The sequence below is a fragment of the Pararge aegeria genome, chromosome 7, assembly GCF_905163445.1.
Source record: "Pararge aegeria chromosome 7, ilParAegt1.1, whole genome shotgun sequence".
NCBI lineage: Eukaryota > Metazoa > Arthropoda > Insecta > Lepidoptera > Nymphalidae > Pararge > Pararge aegeria.
In genome coordinates, this window is record NC_053186.1 from 5,195,813 (window position 1) to 5,211,996 (window position 16,184).

The following is a 16,184-nucleotide window of genomic DNA, read 5'->3' on the forward strand; positions in this document are numbered from 1 at the left end:
ATAAGCCTTAGTACAAGATTTCCTAGCTCGCAATCAAGTCGTTTTCACATATATTGTCGTATTAAAATGTACATAATATTAATATTAATTCGTTTAGAGTCGCAAAATACAGGAACTTTTGATTTTTGTCATGCGATTTTTACGCATCGTAAAAATTTACTCTCACCATTTTTCCGTAACGCGCCAAAAGAAGAATAACTTCAAAATTATTCGTAATCAAAGAAATGGACATAATAAACATAATTCAATTTGGAATACTAATAGACTCATTATCGGACAACCAAGTTTCTCTCAACATTAAAATTTGAGATTTTTGTACAAATGAATCAATTAAATCACCGGAACCCTCAGACTTTGACAATTGAAAGTGTACACTATCAAACCTTATAGCAAACTTCAGGGTGTCAGTTTTTTGTTACGGTGTGCGCATCGTAAAAATTTACTCATTGTTTTCTTCTAACGCGCCAAAAGAAGTAAAATTCCAAATACATTTTATTTTGCAGATACAAATGCAAAGAAGAATTCGCTTCAGACGTTCGTCTGATATTCAGCAACTGCGAAGTTTTCAATGAAGACTACAGTCCCGTGGGTAGAGCTGGTCATTTCATGCGGCAGTTCTTCGAAGAGCGTTGGTTGCTTGCCTGACATAGCGCTGCAACTTCGAACACTTATACTGATGAAAGTATGGAAACAGTTCAGTCAAGTGAATTACAACCACAGAAAAGTGAACTAAATGTACAGTAAAGTGCATTTTAATCACAGTAAAGTGTACCTAAAGAGAATTATAACTTAAATAAAGTTAATTAAGACCTCTAAGTGAATTACAATGAATAACAGGCTTATGCGTGTCGACTTACGTCGGATAGTACCTAATATTATCAAATTACACAAAATGGAATATCTTATGTCCTTACTTAACTAAGAAATAAATGAGTAATATGTCTCTCTAATCGCATAACAATAATAATAATTTACGTCATCCATGAACCCAATTCAAGAACATTCTTAATACATAATTATAACATGCTCATTGGAGTCTTCAGTAATTCCACCAGTCAGACCCAATCTGGAGAAGTTGTAGATGTATTGAAGATTCAAGTCCCAGTGGAGCTGTTTTCAGCCCAGTGATCTGTGTAAAGTAATGCATTGGTGACCCCAAACAGGAACTTGGTATTTGACTATAGAAGAAAGACTTTTGACGGCTTGGAGGTGTTCACAATCTGTGGGTCCAGTGACACAAGCAGACTCAAGCAGGTTTTTACCTATAACAGAGTTAAATCCTGTTACATCCTCGGAATAACCATATTAAATATATTACTCTTATCTCAGAAAATGATCTATAGATACAGACATAATTTTTCTGAGAAAAGTGTGTTTGTATTGTATCATTTATTGTATCTCGCCATAGACTCTAGAGTAGATGCATTGAATGATGCAATGCAAATAATAACTAGTTATTTATGCAAAAAAAGCATTTCATATTAGACTCTATTGTCACCTAACATCAAGTGAACCTAAGAAAGGATGTAGTCATATTATTTATACGAGTTACTCATTTTGATTAGTATAGGATTATGACTTGCGTACATTCCTTAAAAGAAAATTTGACTTTAAGACCTGATTTTTGGTCTAAACACATGTGGATAGGTCTCAAAAAATGTTTGCGTAGACAGAATGTATATTGGGAATCTCATGTAAAAAATATATGTGATTTTATTGTTAGGTTCAGGCGCATAGATATGCTTAATCGTGTAAATGAATTATGGTTACAATTTAAATGCAGTACTGATGTCAGGGAGCTTTTAAAATCAAGTACAGAGTTTGGTGAAGCGAAATCCGAGATTTGGGAGTTATTGATTACAAATCCTATTAGAGGGAATATGGTTGCATCTAATTCTGACACAACACACACTTAGCCTGAAGGCAAAGGGAATTTTGGTAATTTTTAAATTAGAAAATATACTCTTAATTTGCAGCAGGTTGTGTAAAACTGTAAATAACTTGTATCCACATTCAACAAATATTTTAGGACATTAATGATCAAATATTAAACAATTTGAGGATAGCCCCTATATTGAGTCGTATCACCCAACTCATTACTGAGGGTCTCCTTGAATCAAAAAAAAGTTTAAGAATAAGAATAAAAACGGATGTCAATGTTTTTCATTAACTAAAATCGCATATACATTTATTGCGAACTGTAAAATTTATATTAAAAAGCCATACCCAACTTGAGCTGTGTTTGGAAGAAAAGGGCTTGTATCCAAGCATTTTCTCATTTAAAAAAAAAGTATTTCATTTTCATGATTGGCTGTATCTATTTGACTGGGATATATCTAAAAAATGGCGACGCACATCCTTGTTGAGTGTAATTTGTATTTAATGTAGCCAACTGTAAATATTAGTGTTTAAAGGTTTTAAAAGTATTAGGTGGATATATTTCTAAGTATATCTAGTGAACTTTACGTCAATGTCATGTTTTTTCGAATATTATTTTTGTCCTATAAGTTTTGCTTAGCAACGAATTCAATAAGAAACTCTAAAGGCTCACTTATATAGAGATATTTTCTTGCCTCTTCTATGATGAGAAGTTGAATGGTATTATGAGTAAACCATTATTTTTAGAACATGGTTTATTATACTTATGTTTATTGTGGATATAAAACTGAAGAACTATTATTTTTTTACTGGCTTAAAAAACAAGTGTTGATAAATTTGATAGTAATTATTGTATATCACTTCTTATTTCCATCTTAACTCAAAATCAGTTTATTTTAAGGATAAAATTTTATTCAGGTATGCAGGATAGAACCCCTTAACAGGGTACAGTAAACCCCTTATTATCAGTTCAGCAGTTTTAGAAAAGGTAGCAATTTCAATAATTAGTAGTTAGTTATTGATTTAAGGTTGATTAATAATATTCATTCCTGCTTAACGCTATAATAATATTATGTTAACCTCACGCCGCATAACGGGCGATAAATTATCTCCGTGTAAATGAGCCTTACCGAAACTCTGATTGTTTCGTCTTTCTCTGCATTTTTAATAACTGAATTGGCCAGTTGTAAGTTTAGTAGAGATGTAAATGTATTTGGATGTAAAAAACTTATATTAATATTGTCTACTTCAAAATTGTATGTAAAAATGTTCCAATCCAATTTGTTCCATTTTCAAGGTTTACGTGTCTGCACCCTATTGTCGATATAAGTAAAATCTCGCGCACAAAATCATCAATAAAAGATGAGTCCAAATATATAGATGATCTAATTTACATTAGACTATTTTTTTGTAACTCTAATTTTTATTTTTCACGAATTAACCCTGAAGAATATCAAGTTAACAAAAATTTTAAAACTTAATTTCTAAATTTCCAATTTCTTGAATTTTAGCAAAATGGATTGAGGCATCTTAAAAAACATAGACGGAGTATAGAATCAGTAGTATTGTTTCCTGTGAATGGTTCTGACCGGGTTACACTGTATTGTAACAACTTGTTATAATACGTATTGTATTTAAAAAAAAATAATAAGAATTTAATCTGATATAATATATTCTATTTGAATGTGTATATTGACCTCAGAGTATCGAAAAGCTAGAAATATCCTACAACATTACACCTCAAGACGCTATTAGGTCGACGTTCTTCCACTCCTTTTGGCCCCCCGGTGAACCTATTGCAACCTTTATGATGGTTATCAGATACAAACAATCCGAAAAAAAAGCAATATTTCAGCTTACTACAATTTCTCGTAAGCAAATTTTCCCAATTCTTACCTTAAACCGTTATTCTACACCGATCCACCGCGTCGCAACGAATAAACATACATTTACATTTTACTCTACCTGCAGCCAGTTAAAATTTGGTGAAACAAAACTGTTCATTTAGAACTACGGCAAATTTAAAATAAAATGTACCATTGAAAGTAAGCAAAAGTTCCATTCTACGCTGATGCTTGCGGTGCATGCAACCTATATAATTATCTTTTAGTAATAGTACTTTAAGTTTCTATTATGTTCTATACTCTGAGGTCCCGGTCGGAACCGACTATACTTCGCTAAAATATAGTATAGAAGAAAAGGATTAAGTGTAGATTAGGCCTAAATTGGTAAATGACAATTCTGGTTGTTAAAAAAATTATGTCTATAAAATATAAATTGTGTAAAAACATCAGTCACTAAATTGCATAATTTCTGTAAAAAATCGTTTTCTTCTATTGTTTATTTGTATTTTGACATTATTTTTTTCAATAACAATTATTGAGATGATCATCTATTAAATTAGCGAAGCGGCCTATAATTTGTTGATCGTTATTAAAGGGTGACTAAAAGGACAATTAGTTAACAGCAGTTAAGCCAATTAAATTAATGTCAAAGAGCCAAGTTAGTTTTTGAACGTGTATGAACACTGTAATACGAACGACGGTTAACGTTTTCGCAACTCTTACAGTGTAAACTGGAAAATAGATAGTTATCAACTTTGACAGCTATTTAATTGGCCCATTTGAAGATAAGATATATTTCAATATTTTGATGACTATCGCGAATGTTAGTAGACTTCAGTGCTGCATACAGTAAATTATTTAGTACCTGTGTTATATAGTAAAGTATATAAAAAATTCATTAATGGAACCAATTTTGTTTTACAGAAATCAGTAAACTAAACAAAATTGACTTGTTTAAAAATAGTGCTATCCTTTTCTATGTCTAGCATTGCAGACAGCACTTCTGTTAGGTCTGCCTATTAATTTAGTTTAGTTTGAAATTTGCAATACAACAGAATTGGCACCAATGAAACTAAATTGCCTGTAAACTTTATTCGTTCTCTGATATAATGGCGCTTCCATTCCGAACGCGGCATATTGTAATAAAATTTAGACACTATTAAAAAAAAAAGTTGTGGGAATATTCTTTCCTATTTTTATCGCTAAATACACTGGCAATACGCTTGTAAAATAAATAAAGTAATTAACAAATTGAATTTAGTTAAATAATTTTAAGGTTTATTTATTTTCTATGATTGGAATTAATAAAAACATTCAGTACTTACGGTAAACTTACAAACTATTGGTTAAACTATTCTCGCCAATAAATGATTTTAAACATATGCTTCATTTTGTAATAGAAAACAAATTTATACCATTAGTAACTTCACTGATGGCATTTCTGATAACCTTTTTAGTCAGAAACGAAAATTTCCAATAATTTACCTATATATTATTATGGACTCTACACGCCTAATTCGGTTTTAATTCTATAGGCTTAGCTGTCGGCTTTGGTGTGTAGACTTAAGATTAAGAAAACATAATTTACCAAAAGCACTGTCATCAGCAAAGTTACTAGTATAGGCCACCGCCCTTATTCGTTGTGACAGTCGTGATTGCAATTTATAACGCCAATAAATAATCAGTTTCACATGGTGTGTAAAATTTAACGCCACCTTGGATTTCCAGCCCCCGAACGAAAAAACATAGAAGTCGTTCTGTTATGCTTCTAATCTTTTTTCGTTCGCTGGTTCCAGCCAAGGCCGTAGATAGGAAGTCTATTTCATTAATTTAATTTATTAAGATTTCCCTCGTGCCTGAAAACATCCGACCTTTGAACTACATACTTGATGTAGTCCAATGATCATTCGAGGGCATTTCAGTAGGGATTTCAACTCTCATAACTGACCGCCTTTCTACAGCCTTGTTTTCAGTGTATAAACAATATTAGGCTGGTGAAGAGTGTAATCGAAAGTTAGGGAATCAGGGCATAAGTTTTTAAAAAATAAAAATAAATATTTTAAAATATAATAAAACTACATAGTTTTCAACAAACGAAAATCAGGGCATTTTTGAATTATTGTAATTAACAATTTTTCTTAATTTAATAATTTAAACATTTTTGAAAGAATTTTGAATAAAATAAATATTCTTCTGCTTTGCTAGAAATAGTGTAACTCATATGTTTATTTTAAAGAAGTGATAATTTAATTACATGACTTAACTTTAAAATGTCTCGTAGTTTTATCAAGTGTACACATTTATTTAAGTCTTACAAAAAATATCAAGTTTCTATAACTTTGTATAGAATTCGCGGGTATTAAAGAACTATAATGAACACTACGATTTCAATAATATCGTTTTGTTTTGTGATTTTTGTAACTTTTATAATGGTTATTTTTTTCGAAATAATCTGAGAGAGTTCTCAGGTTTCCATTTTATAATTTGGTAGATCATAAATACAAATTGATTTATCTTTCAGGATACCTAGCTGTGCCGGCCACGCTTCGCTATCTCCATTTTTTGTATACCAACATTCATTTCATCATTTGAAACTCCAAACTTGTTAAATGTGTACGCGTATGTCTGTATAAACCACATTTGATACTATATAAAAATAAAGTTTAATTTTATTATTTTAATGTTACTAGCATATAACGTCATTCCTACAGCACAAACTGTGTTTATCTACTCGAGTATTTTAAAGTATTAATATTTTTTTTTTTACTTAATTAATGCAGCTATTAATTTTAAAATAAAATAAAAAGTTTTAAAACTAGACTTATGTTACGACAAATTTATAATTATTTTTTTATCTGTGCAACACAGATATTCTACGAAATAGACAGGACTCTTTAAATTATTGTAAATCTAGTTTTAGTAAGTAATTCTGCCAAGATATGTTTTTTGTAACCTCTACTCTACTGCCACACACATAAGGTCGATGTTTGAAAGCGAAACATATTTTGGTGGCGCGCGGCGTGTATGAGAATCTACTATAGTTTTATGTTGTGTGAATTGGTTGATTTTAACTATAAAATGGATATATAAATTATATATACGAATAAATAAATAATTTTTGAAGCACTCTGTCGTTGTTTTCGTTTCATTTCTGGTCCTCGAACGTAACAAGATAGTGAGAACGTAATATTAACTCTTGACGATCAGACAGACTTACGGGAACTCGAAGACTCTGGGCAATGTTTTACCAAACAAATACTTGAATGAGGAGAAGATGGAGGATGGACCGAGAAAAGTTCGAGTACCGCAAAGACAGTTGATATTCAGCAGCAAAGTCCGCAACAAATACAAATTCCTGAGGGGGAACTAGGATTCGTTTCGTTGCTTACAAACACGAAACGAACCTTAATAGATTTGTTTTATGGAACTATCTATCCAAAATATAATGCCACTAGAAAAGGGCTGACTAAGCAGATGAGGTAATTTAGTATTCATTATAGTGTTTAAAACTTTGTTTTAGAGGAAAGCAGACCAAATAGTCTCCAAAGACAAGACATTCCAAACTTATAAGTTGTGTTGGCTAGATCGCTGAGGAGTATTCTAGCTCGGCGATCCACTGAATCCAATGCGTTAAGATTGTACTTGATAGAGACATCCATCATAAATGAGAGCAGTATATCCATGCTCGATCAAACCTAAGCTTGGTACTTGGTAACTCGAAGACTGGGCAATGTTTTACCAAACAAATAATTGAATGAGAAGATGGAGGATGGACCTGACCAAACCTGAGCTTGGTATGAGGTAAAAAACTGTTTCGACGCAAATTACCGCATGACCTAATTGCGGTAGCCAAGTTTCTTGCCAGCTGTTGTGGCCTTGATTCCTCTTGCCATTCCCAAGTCGATGTTGGACAACAAGTTTACACCAGCATCTAGTCAATCCTATCGGAAATGTCAGTAATAAATGAGGTCTCCGTTGATATAATTCGAGACAATATACGACATCTCATCGTGGCTATTGTCGATGTCGTATCTAGGTACAATGCACAACACGATATCTTGAACACTGAAGTCGCATCAATCCTGCGCTGGTCCCGTATGTGTTTTAGCCCTTATCACCACAAGAAATAATAAAACAAATGATATTAGACAATATACTTTTATTCGAAGAAAGAAAACATTATTTATTATGACTAGTTTATATGGTCGAGATTTCACGCGTCGGCTTCTTGCTTCGCATTGGCCAGTTTCGCCTTCATACGACGTTGGCTTCGCTTCCTGTTCAGAGGTATACTGCCCGCCAGTTTTCCGGACTTCTGTAACGCCACGAGTTTCGCCGCCTTGCCCTAAACACCAGAATATGATTGTTTATTGTTCAGAAGAACCTTTGACACCCGCGAGGCGGGTAGAAACTATAAGGAAAGAGGTGGTTCGTAACTTTCTCTCACTTTTGGAAGGAAGGAGGGAACAGTAAGAGGTTGTACAACGCCAACGTAGACATGACTGTGCGTTTGTAACATGTATATTAACAAAACTTAGTGCATGTTTAGATGACGCGATTTTGGATGGATGTCTCTATCTGGTCCAGGCTTACGCAAATGCAGTAGCCTAAGTAAAAGATTTGCTCGCATTTGCCTACAATTCTTCAACGACTTTTGACGTTTGTAAAAAAATACGAAGTACAGGATTTGAGACTAAAACGAATGGCATTAGGTCTATTCTCCTTCGAAGGTACATGATATGCGAAAACGACTTTTCGATTTTGAGCGCGCCAATTTTGTCCTAAGGCTACAAGGTACTTGTTGTACCAAATACAAAAGTACCATGTAACGTACGTAAAAGTTTCAAGTCGTGTTTTTTGCAAAGTAGCTTTTTAATTATGTTTGACAGCTTTCACTTTTGAAGGTGATAGATTGAATGTGTGATTTAAAAATAGGTAAAAGTTATATTTAAAAGTTTGTCAAAATTTTAAATATACTCTTATTTAAATAGTAAATATAATGTTCTATACCTTTGCTTCAGTCTTGCTGACTTTGCTATTCTGCTGTGCTGTGTACAGAACGTTGATCCGCTTGTTGGCAAACATGGAATGGTGTTTCGACAGTGCCAACTGAAATAGAATGACTTATTCAGAGCACATTTTCATTGAATAGATTAGAATATGTTAATTTGCCACAACAACACATAATAGCTTATAAAATTATAATATATAGCATGACATGACCGGATACAGTTTCAGTATGCTACTTGCATTAAGCTAGTTTTTTCTACAGTTTACCTAAGTAAACTGGGTTACACCTGGGTTTGTAATAGTTTACGTTTTAACATGGTCATTTACAAAGAGTTTGTTTAAGTACACATACCTCGTAACAAAGTTCATTCTTCAACTCCACATAAGCGATGCTGCTCTTTTTGCCTTCCTTCTGCTTCGGGATTCTTACATCCACAATGTTGTCTCTAAACTCTTTGAAATGTTTCATAATCTGTAAATAACATTATTAATTAAAAAAAAAATGTTGCGACTTCCAGCCACTCTGCCCCCTCTTTTAAAATCTCTGATATCCTCTAATATATACCTTTAAAGGACAATTATGATCTACATGAAATGCAAATGTATCTTAAGTAACTAATACCTGGATAAGGAATAATAATATTTTGTTTAAAAAAGCAGCATCATCATGAAATACAATGTATACTCACGTTTTCTTTATCAACGTCTAAAGGTAAATTTCCAACAAACACAACATATCTTTTGGGCCCTTTAATTTTATCTTGCTTTTTATCTTTATCTATGTTTACATCTGTTTTAACATCCTCGTCTTGTTTCACTGCTGTTTCATTTATATCTTTGAGTTCATTGATATCTTCTGTATCTTTGATTTCTTCATCTATATTATCTGTATTTTCTTCTTTTGTTTCTGTCCCATTCTTTCTTTTATCATTTTTTTTCTTCCCTTTCTTATTTTTCTTTACTTTTGTATCTGTAGGTTTTGTTTCTGCTATAGTTTTGAGCATATTATACAGTATACGAATCTTCCTTAACTCTGCATCTGTTAGGGCAGCCGTCTCTTTGACTATATATTGTACGCGGCTATGTATGACATCTGGTAGTAATTCTTCTGCAGTTCCTTTGAGACTGTCTCTTAGAGTTTGTCTGATTCTACCTGAAATTGCATTTTTTTAAATCAGAATACGAGATAGTATTTGACTCTCACCTGACATAAATGGCTTTTATTAATATAAATTCCATTACATAATTTATTAATGTATATTCAGGAACAGGTTCAAAATATTAATCTTTGCTAAAGACCAAAATTGAGAACGTTTTTAGAATGCTGGTTTATTAAAATGGGACTTAGATTTTATCCAAGACTTTCCTCTAAGTTTATGTAAAAAATGTATGTATTCAATAAAGGTAACTTTAATGTACACTATTTTACAATATTTTAGCTTACTTAAATGATACCAGCAGTTAAAGCTTACCTTTTTGATTATTTGTCATGCTCACACCAAGAAATTTTTTGATTAATTCCTCATCCTTAAACACAGGGAATCTCTCAGCAAACTGCTCTGCAGACATACTTGGCACAACCTTCAAAAACAAATTTTATTATGCCCATGTTATATTTGACCAAACACCTTTCTAAATCTGGCCACTGGGAAACTCTTTTGGTGAATTTTCCTTATTTAAGTTAAGTAAAATAAAAAATACTACCAAACATACAATGTAATTTACCTTTTTATTATCATTGTTCTTAACAGCAGTGTCAATTGTATCCTTGTTGTCAACCTCTGTTGTATTCAGAGAGGCTGAAACTTGTGCCGTGTCTAAAGGTTTCAGATTTGTCACTTTATTTTTAGATTTACTTTTACTTAGTTTAGGTTTTCGTTTTTGTTTCTTAATAATGGCTGCCTGCACAGGATTGGTCACACTGAAAAAAACATAAATTAAGTAAAGACATTATAATTTATTAATAGTATGTAGTAATTTTTCAAATATAAATATTGATAGGCTATTGTGTATTGTTCCAACAACCTTTAGCTATAAAATCCTCCCACAAAAGGGAAAGTCATAGAAAGGTTGCTTTAGCAATAAGACAACCTTTGCAAAATTACATGCCTCAATTAGAAGTTTCAGTGTGTTTCTTATTGTATGTTTGACGGCCGACTGGCGCAGTGGGCAGCGACCCTGCTTTCTGAGTCCAAGGCCGTGGGTTCGATTCCCACAACTGGAAAATGTTTGTGTGATGAGCATTAAGTGTTTTTCAGTGTCTGGGTGTTTATTATTAGTTCTGGTTTTATATGTATTTTCTTAGTATTTATGTATGTATAATTCATAAAAATATTCATCAGTCATCTTAGTACCCATAACACAAGCTATGCTTACTTTGGGGCTAGGTGGCGATGTGTGTATTGTCGTAGTATGTTTATTTATTTATTATTTATTTTGTATATTATATTTTGTTTAAAATGAAGACTTCAGAAAACATAATCATCATTTAACATAATGAAATTATTAATCTCCTACTCTTATTATCTCTTATGAGAGATGTGTTAGAGTATAGATAGACCATGCTGCTACAATTTAGGTTATAAACTCAACATTACTGTTTACCATTTTTACCATTTCGTAAAGCTGGATACCATACGCAGAACGTCCAAAATACTATCCAAGGTAGGAAAATAACTATCTTATACAGTTTTGGCAGCCAATTCAATTACAGACTTTGGTTAGCATTTTTTAAATCAAACAATCTACTAAAATACGCTGTTCCAACAACATGGGACTAGGCCGTACTTGCCTATGTAAATTGAATTTGATTGAAATTATGTGTTCTTACCTGATTTTCGCCATGTGAATTTTATAGGTTATCAATTAATATAAATAATGTTTTATGACGGTTTCGAACATTCGTGAAATGAACACTTTTCTATACGTTACTACCTAAATTATAGATTATTTATTAAATAAATTATAAATTAAAACATTAATTCGGTAACAATTCGCTTTGATTAAAAACACCGACTTCTGACATTTATAGCCGTCGCCTACGACGCTATTCAGATGTCATTTGCTGTGGTCATTTGTCACTGTCAGATTGTTATTGACGTTATTTAAAGACAGACAATGTCGGCGGGAAACTTCGTACATGGCGGACGCGGTTTTTTCAAATTTTCCTTTGATTTTATTGTAAACTCGTCTTGAAAAGGATTTGGTGTTGTTTATATTGAACTGTAACTTGGCCTGTCAATTTGTGCACACGTGTTAGTGAGATTCCGGTGTAATTTCGGTGTTTTATGTGAATTTACACAGCAGCAGAAATAGTTGTCATTGGTGATATTCGTATAAATCTAACCGTATTTGGTGTTGGTTAAATATTTATTATGTGTCTGTAGTTATAGTGTTTCCAGTAAAATGGATCTAGATACACCTCCTGAGCCGCCCGACCCGGGGGCATCAGCCTCGTCTCGCAAACGACAAGGAGAGGATACCAACGTATATGCGGCCAAAAAAACTATAACTGATCCTACTCAGGTAAACCCATCCGTTCAAAGCCTTTACATACATCCTTCCTTCACCGAAGGCGCCAAGTCATACTCTGACGATGATAATGGGCCTTTTATCGTCCAAGTCTCACGGGAAGTGGAGGACCCATCCTCTGGAGCGTCATTACGGGCTATAAATTTCGGTCAATTCTTGCACAAACACAAAATTGGTTCAATTATCCACGACGGCGTCAAAAATATAGGCCGCAACAAAATTACTGTAGAGTTTACTTCTGCCCAAGCTGCCAACAACTTTCTGGTTAGTCCAGTTTTGAAGTTATGCAAATATAGAGCTATAATTCCCACATACAACATAACCAGAATGGGGCTGGTGAAAGGAGTTCCCGTGGACTGGTCGATGGACGAGCTTGTTGATTCGCTAGAGCTCCCGCCTGGCTGTGGTGAGGTTCTGAAATCAAGGCGACTGAACAGAAAATCTGTCACAGAGGGTGTCATCACTTGGGTGCCTACCCAATCTGTTGTCCTAACCTTCAGGGGGCAAATGCTTCCTGCTAAGGTATATTCATACCACACCTCACTGCCAGTTGAAACATATAAACTTCCAACAATACAGTGCCAGAACTGCTGCCGTTTTGGCCACATTAAAACAATCTGCAGATCTAAGCCCAGATGCTACAGATGTGCTCAGCCCCATACAGGTGACTCATGTTTGGTCATCAAGGAATTATCTACATGTTTACACTGCTCTGGTAGTCATTTTGCTACTGATAAAGACTGCCCAGAATTCTCCAGGCAGCAATCTATTAAAATGGTCATGTCTCAGAATAATAAATCTTACATTGAAGCATCATCTCAGTTTCCTCCTGTCCGCAGGTCCTATGCTGAGATAACAAAAGAAATGTTTACTCCTACTAATGTAACTTCCACCAAAACCTCCTACCGGCAAACAGTTTTCCGCTCTCCTCGTCCCCGAGCTCCTCTAGCAAAGGGCTACGATAAAAAAGCTGTTCAGACTATTGTCGGTGATTACTCCTCATCCCTTCCTAATGGATGCGCTCTCAACAACAATGTTGAGAACCCTCCCTCCCAAGGTAAAATGCTTGAGTTTATCTCCGAATTTCTACTTAGTATTGTCGCTCCATGTAGTGAAATTCCCTTACCGCCCAACGTTGCCAAAAACTTAAGCCAACTTTTTAAACTACTCCAAAATGGGCCCAATAACCCTGCTACAGTGGAACTGTAAAAGTTTACGTCCCAAGAAACATGAGTTAATCTCTCTGATTAACCTTCATAATCCCACCATTCTTGCCATCTCGGAGACATGGTTGAGGCCTGGTTCACGATTACGGGTGCCGGGCTTCTCTTGTTTGAGGGATGACAGGAGTGATGGGTATGCAGGCAGTGCTGTATTTCTACGGCACTCCCTCCCCTACACCCAAATCGCTCTTCCTTCCCACAGTCAACATATCAATGCTGTTGCTGTCCGTACCCTAGACATATCTTTTGTATCTCTGTATATTCCTCATCCCTCATCTTCTATTATTCCCGAATTACAAGCAATCTTGTCGTCCCTTCCCAGCCCTATCATAACCATGGGTGATTTTAACACTCACCACACGATGTGGGGGTGCCATGCTAGTGACGGGTTTTCTCCATTGCTGATTGATTTACTTGATGATGTCAGTCTTTGCATCCTCAATGACGGTTCTCCTACTCGAAGGGTATACCCCAATCAGAACCCTAAATCAGCGGTTGATCTCACCCTATGTTCGGCTAACCTAGCATCGCGCCTGACTTGGAACGTGCTACAGTCAACCTGTGGCAGTGATCATTTTCCTATAATTGTTACATTAAATAATAAATCCTTACCTACCCCTAACTATGATCCCCTTTTAAAGTATAAACTTAAAAAAGCAAATTGGGAAGATTATGCCCTATCCGTTGATTGCATTGTAGACACTCTGCCCGATTTGGAAAGTGATGGAAACATTCTGGTATGCTATGATCTCTTTTTAAAATCTCTTATATCTTCGGCCGATTCCCATATTCCAAAAAAACACCCTGTGAAAAATCCGCTGCTTTCCTCTCCTTGGTGGGATGATGAATGCAGCGATTTATTTGGTAAAAGATCTGCTGCAGAAGAATTATACTCAGCCTGCATGACTCAGGATAACTTTAATAGTTACCAAAAACTAGATGCTAAAATTAAAAGATTAGTCTTCAAAAAGAAAAGAGCAAGTTGGACGCAGTTCTGTGAATCGCTTAGCCCTCGTTCACCCTCCACCATTGTGTGGGAAAATATGAGGAGATTCCGTCGCTCCCTGAGCCACGTTGATCCTTCCTCTAATAATCCTTCTGACTGGCTTAACAACTTTGCAGACAAATTAGCTCCACCTTATGTTCCCTATGTGGACTCATTTCTAACTACTACGCCAGCTCCAGCTACGGATGAAATGGATGCCCCCTTTTCCTTTTCTGAGCTTCAAATTGCTCTCAATGGTCTAAAAGATACAGCTCCAGGGGAAGATGGCGTTCCATATTCTTTCCTGGCTAACTTAAATGACAAAGCTAAAATTTATTACCTTAAAATAATCAATAAATGTTTGGAAACTGGTTCTATCCCAAACTCCTGGAAATCTCAAATTGTTATTCCTATCCTTAAACCTTATAAAAATCCCCTTAATTCAAATTCATATAGACCCATAGCTTTGTCATCTACTTTAGCTAAAGTTACAGAACATCTCCTTAAAAACTGACTGGAATGGTTAATGGAAAGTAGAAATATTCTCCCCTCCTCCCAATTTGGGTTTCGGAAGGGTATGAGTACAACAGACAGTCTCAGTGTATTAACAACAGATATTAGATTAGCCTTTACAAAAGGAGAGTACCTTGTGGGTGCTTTTCTTGATATTGCTTCTGCATATGATAATGTCCTACTTCCGGTGCTCAGGCAGAAACTACTTAAGCTGAGTGTTCCCTCGAGGATGGTTCATTTCATATGTAATCTGCTGTTTTGCAGATATGTTCTGGTAAAGCATCAGAATAATTCTCTTCCCCCCAGATTAATCTGGAAAGGCCTCCCTCAAGGCTCTGTTCTCAGTCCTCTGCTCTATAGCATATATACCCACGACCTCGAATTGTCTGTTTCTAGTTTTTGTACCATTTTACAATATGCTGATGATATTGTCCTCTATCACAGCTCAGGCAGTATAGAGGAAGTATCCTGTCGTATCAATTCTGCTTTGTATTATCTAGGCCAGTGGCTGTCTGACCATGGCTTGTCCCTATCAGTGGGCAAATGTCAGGCAGTGGTATTTACAAGGAAGAGATACCTCCCGAACCTCAACATCTCATTTGAAGGTCAAGCAATCAACCTTGCAGTTAAAGCTAAATTTTTAGGTGTTTATTTAGACACACGACTGAATGGAATTGCTCATTCTGAACACATTATCAAAAAATGTGAAAAAGGCATCAATGTACTACGAGCAATAGCGGGAGTTTGGTGGGGTGCTCACCCCTATACTTTAAAATTATTATATAATGCCTTAGTACGTAGCCACATGGATTACTGTATGTTTGTTTTAGAGCCTTTTAATAAATCAGCTGCTGAAAAGTTAAATAAAATTCAGTATAGATGCCTTAGAATTATTCTAGGTGCAATGAAATCCTCCCCCACTAATGCTTTGCAGGTAGAATGCGTTGACCCTCCTCTATCCATCCGTCGACAATATCTATGTGACCGCTTTATCAGCAAGATGTTACAGCTGTCATCCCATCCTCTTTGGCACCGACTAAGCCAACTATCACACGCACCTTGCTCCCGTAACTCGTCTTCCTACTTGCTAGATAGTTTCCTAAAGTATACCAGCCTTCCTAATCCCCTGACATCTTTCACAATCAACCCACTATATTCAACCCCATTTAAAGCATTAATATACAACCCTTCCATCATCAC

General features: G+C 34.9%; 2 protein-coding genes across 15 annotated transcripts in view; one reads left to right on the top strand and one right to left on the bottom strand.

The window, feature by feature from the left end:
- The window catches only part of LOC120625137 (bromodomain adjacent to zinc finger domain protein 2B-like), a 112,792-nt gene extending 105,941 nt beyond the window's left edge, over positions 1 to 6,851 (top strand). For all 14 annotated transcript variants that reach the window (XM_039892084.1, XM_039892082.1, XM_039892091.1 and 11 more), the window contains one exon: positions 504 to 6,851. In XM_039892084.1, coding sequence (XP_039748018.1) covers positions 504 to 645 — 142 coding nt within the window. In that variant the 3' untranslated portion in view covers positions 646 to 6,851. The remainder of the gene's footprint in view (positions 1 to 503) is intronic.
- Positions 6,852 to 7,864: 1,013 nt separating this feature from the next.
- On the bottom strand, positions 7,865 to 11,783 carry LOC120625392. Its single transcript, XM_039892436.1, has 7 exons — positions 11,563 to 11,783; positions 10,458 to 10,653; positions 10,205 to 10,313; positions 9,422 to 9,885; positions 9,085 to 9,204; positions 8,733 to 8,831; positions 7,865 to 8,067 (listed from the first exon to the last, which is right to left on the bottom strand). Exons 1-7 carry the CDS (start codon positions 11,574 to 11,576, stop codon positions 7,936 to 7,938), a joined length of 1,134 nt encoding a protein of 377 aa, XP_039748370.1. The 5' UTR covers positions 11,577 to 11,783; the 3' UTR covers positions 7,865 to 7,935.
- Between the last annotated feature and the right edge of the window lie 4,401 nt (positions 11,784 to 16,184).